This window comes from Cariama cristata, unplaced genomic scaffold (genome assembly GCF_000690535.1).
Source record: "Cariama cristata isolate BGI_N322 unplaced genomic scaffold, ASM69053v1 scaffold44466, whole genome shotgun sequence".
NCBI classification, from domain to species: Eukaryota; Metazoa; Chordata; class Aves; order Cariamiformes; family Cariamidae; genus Cariama; species Cariama cristata.
In genome coordinates, this window is record NW_009621218.1 from 1,520 (window position 1) to 7,364 (window position 5,845).

A 5,845-nucleotide genomic window follows, 5' to 3' on the forward strand; every position below is an offset into this window, starting at 1 on the left:
TTCTCTGCAATCTGGGGCCAGTCAGACCAAGGGAAATTACTCAAACCCAGGCTTACTGGCATCTTAGGGGCAGTTGATGTTCTTGAATCTTCTGGGTTTCTTATGCTTGTCACTTCAGCAACTGCCCTGCCAGGTGATTTGTAGAGCACTTCAACAAAGGACTCACTTGTTCTTTCTGTGTGCTATTGGCGAAATACCACTATGCAAATATATGAGAATGTAGAGTGATTAAAAAGAGTGGCAATTTTCTTACCTTTTCAGTCAAAAAAGGGAAAAACAATTTTCTTGAGGCTTGAAGGTTTGAGTCAAAGAACAAACTGTAGAAATCATAAAATTTCAATGCTGTTCATCATCTTTGAGTTTTCTTTTTTCCCCTTGAAATTTTTGCAGTTAGTCAAGGGAACAGTCCTTCAGATTGACCGATTCATGGAAGGATGCTGTGTTCACTCTATTAAGTGAGCAATAGCTATTTGCTGAATTAAGTAGTTTAGTTTTAATTATATTCTCTCTTGGCATTGCCATCAAGGGTGGATCTTTCTGAGCTCTGGTGCTTTTCATCTGAAGGAAAAAACCGGGACTGGGGAGAGCAGAAGCAAATAAAAACTGTATGGAGAATCACCAGAAGGCAATCTCTTCCCCTAGAGAACTTGTGGAGATAGATCTTCCTCTCATAAAAGAATATGGTGATAGTTTCCTGATAAGAATGACACGGAGTGCTACTTTTGGAAAATAAAGGTGTGGTTTCTTGGGGAGAGAAACATGCTCCTCCTTTCCTGTGTCACACAGTTTGTCCCATGATTCAGCTAATACCGCTTTTCTCTGCCTGTTACTCTGTTTAGTTTCAGAAGATTCCCTTGCCTTTCTGTCTTAGCACGCCCTTCCCCCAGTGTTTCTTCTGAAGGCAATAGCATAGATAAGCATCTTGTAAAGCTCTGCATCTTGACTTTCTGGGCTTTCTCTTGGAGATGCTAATTTATACCTTGTTTGATAATCTCAATCTAATAGGCAATGATAAATGAGTGCAGAATGGTGAATGCTTTTTTTATGTTTTGGAGATGTCTTGATTTGCATTTTAAAGAGTAATTTGCGGACTTCCAAGTGCACAACCTTGAGTTATTCAACAGCAGTTACTTTTGAAATCGTGTGGAATTTGTAAGCAAAGCAAGCAGAAGTTACTGTTTTCACATTGGGAATTGACTTGACCTCTGTAAATTAGGCATGATGGTTTTGTAGCTGTCTTGATGTCTTGTTCATAATGAAAAACCGTACCTTTGTGCAAACGGCATATGGAGGAATCCCAACTGCTAACTGGGAAACTGTGCTGTGTTTTGCAAAGTAGGGGTTTTTTGCGTCAAATTTTGCAGGCTTCAAATAAACTTAAATTTTATTTTGCTCTAAATCTATAAATCAGATTTGAGACACCTTTGAGCTCCTGAATGCCTTGTGCTACTGCACTGGAGGATGAGTGTGTTGCAGAGCTCTGTTTACATCTGCAAGTGAATGCAACCCTCAGTTACTTTCATTTTACAGCACTTCATAGGTACCTGTGAGTCCATACACTCACGAATCATAGATGTATAATGACTGGAAGGAAGAGGTTGCTTGTGTGTGAGACAATTGTAGTTATCCTGTAGAAGAACCCATCATTGTACTAAAAGCATTAACTCTGAAGCATCTATAAATACTTGACATCTCTTTGTGTTGGCCAGGCTCGCACTTCTTGGGACAAGGAGTCAAGTGAAATACGCTACAAGAGGCTTCAACATTTGCTTGAAAAAAGCAACATCTATTCCAAATTCTTGCTAACCAAAATGGAACAGCAGCAACTAGAGGTAGGTGTATTCTTGTCTGCAGTGGGGATTCTTAAGATGGACTGCCATCTGTTTGGGGTGGTTTTGTTTTGTTTGTTTGGGTTTTTTTAATCCATCTGTTCGAAGTAAAAATGCTGTTAAGATTGCAATAATAACAAAAATCTACTGGAACTACTACCCAGGAAGGTAGTGGTGCTTTACATAATAGTCAGACTTTGTTCTATAAATTAATAGACAAATCAGACTGGGAAGAACATGAATTATAATTTAAAATCACAGAGTAAAAGTGGCACTGGTATCTTTACAATTCTTTTGTTGGCCTGAGTGCTAGAAAAAGAAAATATTTCCAATAAGAAACTAAGGGAGCTAGAAAACCTGGAGGGAGGGTAAAAGATGCAAAGAATTGACAAGTAGGAAGTTTTGCAGCCTATTTGTGTTAATTACTGAAGGCTGAGGAAGAATTGTATCTTCAGGATGCTAATGTAGGCCTCCCTCAAACAGATCTGTAAATTACAGTGATCTGAGGCCATACTGTTCCCAAATAAGAGCTTCCATAAAATGATTTTGTGTGGGTGTTTGTTGTTTTTTTTTTTTGGTTGATGTTTTGTTTGTTTGTTTTAATCCATGGGCTGCTGAGTTCATATCTAGCTTTATCTTGACTTTAACTGTACCTTTATGGACAAGCTTGTAAGAGTTTACCCTTGAGAGAGAGGGGGAATCTTAGGAAAAGATTCAGGGCAATGAGCTTCTCAGAAAAGTGACACTGACAGACTGCAGGAACCTACTTTCTAAAATACTTCTCTAGTTTAACTGTCAGTTCAAATTCGTGGTTACTGCATTGATAGAGTGCATGTTTCAGTACTAAGTCTTGCTCCATTTCATAAATACCAAGGTCTTTTATCTCTTTTTCCAGGGTCCTTTTGCTTTCAGGAAGTAGAAATAGTAGATGGAATGAAAATCTTAAATCCTTCAAGACATGAAAGCACTTATTCCTTAAAGGCATTGTAGACTACTTGCACTGCTTTCTGTTCTGCAATGAACACAAGTGGTAATATGTAGAAGTTAAAAAGGGAGCTAGATACGTGGAAAACTTACTGCAATCGATGTGATCTTAAGGAGTTTGCGATAGGGAATATTTTTGTCAGGGTCTTTCTAAATTACTGTATTTAAGTGTTTAAAGTATTCACTGACAAGCAATTCAGAACAGTTGCACTTTCTTGTCCAAGTTTTGCTTTATCATTTTAAACTATGTCAGAATAGAAGCATTTAGGAAGGTTGCAAAAACAAAGTCTGTAGAGTATACAGAACTCTGTTACCAATCTCTGCCTGTTATCACTTCTATAATGGATAGTTCTCATGTGCGTCTTATTGAAAGTTAAGAAATGTGTGTGTGGGGGGGTGTTTTGTTTTTGTTTAGGAACAAAGGAGGAAAGAGAAGTTAGAAAAAAAGAGAGAGATGATGTTAAAATCTGCCAAGGTAAGATTAACTAGCTATTTTATGCAACTTCCTGTATAAAAGTATGACAAGTTACGATGTCAATTTAATTGTAGATGGGTAAACTAAATAAGTTAGATTAGCCAGTATTTGACTTGAAGGATCTAGTATACCATATTTATTTTAACCATAATAAGACTGTTTAAAAGTGCTAAAAAATAGCAAACCATGACAGTCATCTTAAGGAGATGTTTCTGACAAATTTATACTAAAGAAAATGGTTTGAATTTGTCTTGAGGAGGTTTTCTGGTTTAGCTATGGTTGTTTATTCAGCCAAGATGCTGAATAAGTAATAAAAAAAGATAAGAACTTTCTTTTTTTGCTGTATTTTTAAAAACCGCTTAATAGTAAAAGCATTTAAAGAAGATTTCAATGGCAATGGTTTGAGGCTGATCACGTCTTTCTATCTGTGCTGTGATAGAGATGCATAAGGTGATGAACCTCTTCCTATGTTTATTTTCTAGGGTCAAAATCCAGTTGATGGCAAAGAGGAGAAATCAGGTAATGTATTGGGCTTTGCCTTTTGTCAGTACTGGTGGTTTTAGTTTCTTTAATGTTTGATGTGTTGTATAAACTCAAATGTTATCTTACAGGTGTAAAAAAGAAGAGAGGGAGAGAAGATGGGACATACAACATCTCAGAAATTATGTCCAAAGAGGTAGGCCATAACTATAAATAAACTTGTCTGTATTTTTGTAGCACAAATTTTAGCCGGTGAGGCAATTACTGTGTGACATTTGTATTTTAGAGCAATACTTTCTCATACATTGCGATCGGAGATTATCAACCAACAGCCGACAGTGATCTCTGTGTAACGTATGACTTTCTTCCAGCAAAGATCTACCTAACAAGTAATGTTGTCAGATCTGTAGAATTCAGATGCTTTATTTCTTTTTTTTTTTTTTAAAGTCTTTAGGGAGGCAAGCTGCAAAGAGACTATATCACCAGTTGAATTTTCGGTTACCCTTTGTAATTGGAATATGTTTCTGGTGTGTGGCCTTGTTTAGAGTCACTTGAATGATTAATGATGTTGTATGGAAAACTTTGTAAAGTATGTCCAGATTCTTTAGTTAAAAGATCTCATGAAATATAAATTGTAGTAACCTTTAAGGTTGAAAATTACATAAGCATCGTTTTTTCCTTGTTTCCAGGAAATTTTATCTGTGGCAAAAAAACGTAAAGTGGAAAATCAGGTATGTTGGCACATGTTATTGCAGTTTAAGTGTGTTAAACCCAAAGGGAGGGAGGGCTTTTTATACTGTATAGTATATCTTTAAACTTTTCCTGTAAATAAACATCTCTCTGCTAGGTATTGAAGTCTTGAATTAGAAGTTAAAAAAGTGGTGCAAGTGAATGCTCTTAAATACTTATTTTCAGAAATCTGAGGTGAAAACTTCTAATTTTTTTTAAACACTGAATTTGGATGTATTTATACTTTATAGAATGCATGTAGTTTGAAAAATAAAGGAAATAGCAGTTTACTAAGAAGTATTTGTGCTGGTGTGTAAGACCTTAAGACATAGTCATTTTTAAGCATTCAAGCATGGAGATAACAGGTGTGGTCTCGTTTCTGCTGTAGTTTAAAAGCTACATGCACAGTATGAATTTCTTTCCAACATTCTCTAGAATCCGCTTACAGAAGGGATTAAATGCATTAAATGTCAGCTTCTGTGAGGAAGGTTTGAAGTCTGCTTGCTTTTCTGGGTAGAAAATTATAAGCTCAATAGCTTCAGTAGCTATCACTGCTTTTCAGTTCTAAAGGAGTAAAGAATGCATATAAGGCATTGAAATCTTGTATGTTGACATCTACCTATGTAGTAGTATTAATCCTAAAAATAAATTCTACTCTTAAGTTGACAGTTACTCAAAATAAGTCTTTGTGTCAGGAGCTGGCTTCCTTCACTGCATGCTGAGACTGGTGTGAATTAGACAAAAGTATGTCTTAGCTGGGCTTGGATGTGTGTTCCACTTGTCATGTGTTCCTTGAACTTCCCTCTATAGGATGAAAGCTCTTCTGACAACCTGTGTCCGGAAGACCTGCAGAAAAATGGAGAGTCAAATAGCGTCATTAAGGATAGATTGTGTCAAGCTGTACGACACAGTGCCAAGCAATTCCTTGATCCAGTGCGGAAATTTAATGGACAACCAGTGCCTTTTCAGCAGCCAAAGATTTTTACTGGCGGTGTAATGAGGTGGTACCAAGTGGAAGGCATGGAGTGGCTAAGGGTATGGAGCGATTGTTGATGAAATTGAATCTGTTGCTGATTGGAAACAGGGAAATGGAGGGGAAGAAACACTAGAAGTCTGTGATCATAGTTGGTACAGGGAAGGTAAAGAAGAGGCAGTTCCTTATGATTTCTCATGATACAAGAATCTGGTGTTATGAAAAAGTTGTCAAGCAGCAGATACAATATTTCAGCATGGGGAGGATATGTGTGTTTGTAAATATTTCTTTAGACTTTCTGTATGGTGTTCTCCATCTTCCCTTTCTCCATCGATTTTCTTCATCCTTTCCCATGGCATCCTCCTGGAGAAACTG

The 5,845-nt window shown here is 36.9% G+C and overlaps 1 protein-coding gene across 1 annotated transcript; it reads left to right on the forward strand.

The window, feature by feature from the left end:
• Positions 1-1,709: 1,709 nt before the first annotated feature.
• On the forward strand, positions 1,710-5,532 carry LOC104162999 (lymphoid-specific helicase-like; the record flags this gene model as incomplete). The annotated part of the gene is made up of 6 exons (XM_009701863.1): positions 1,710-1,832; positions 3,229-3,288; positions 3,771-3,807; positions 3,900-3,964; positions 4,458-4,499; positions 5,308-5,532. Coding segments are annotated over 6 exons (552 nt in total), but the record flags the coding sequence as incomplete, so codon positions are not given.
• Positions 5,533-5,845: the final 313 nt, after the last annotated feature.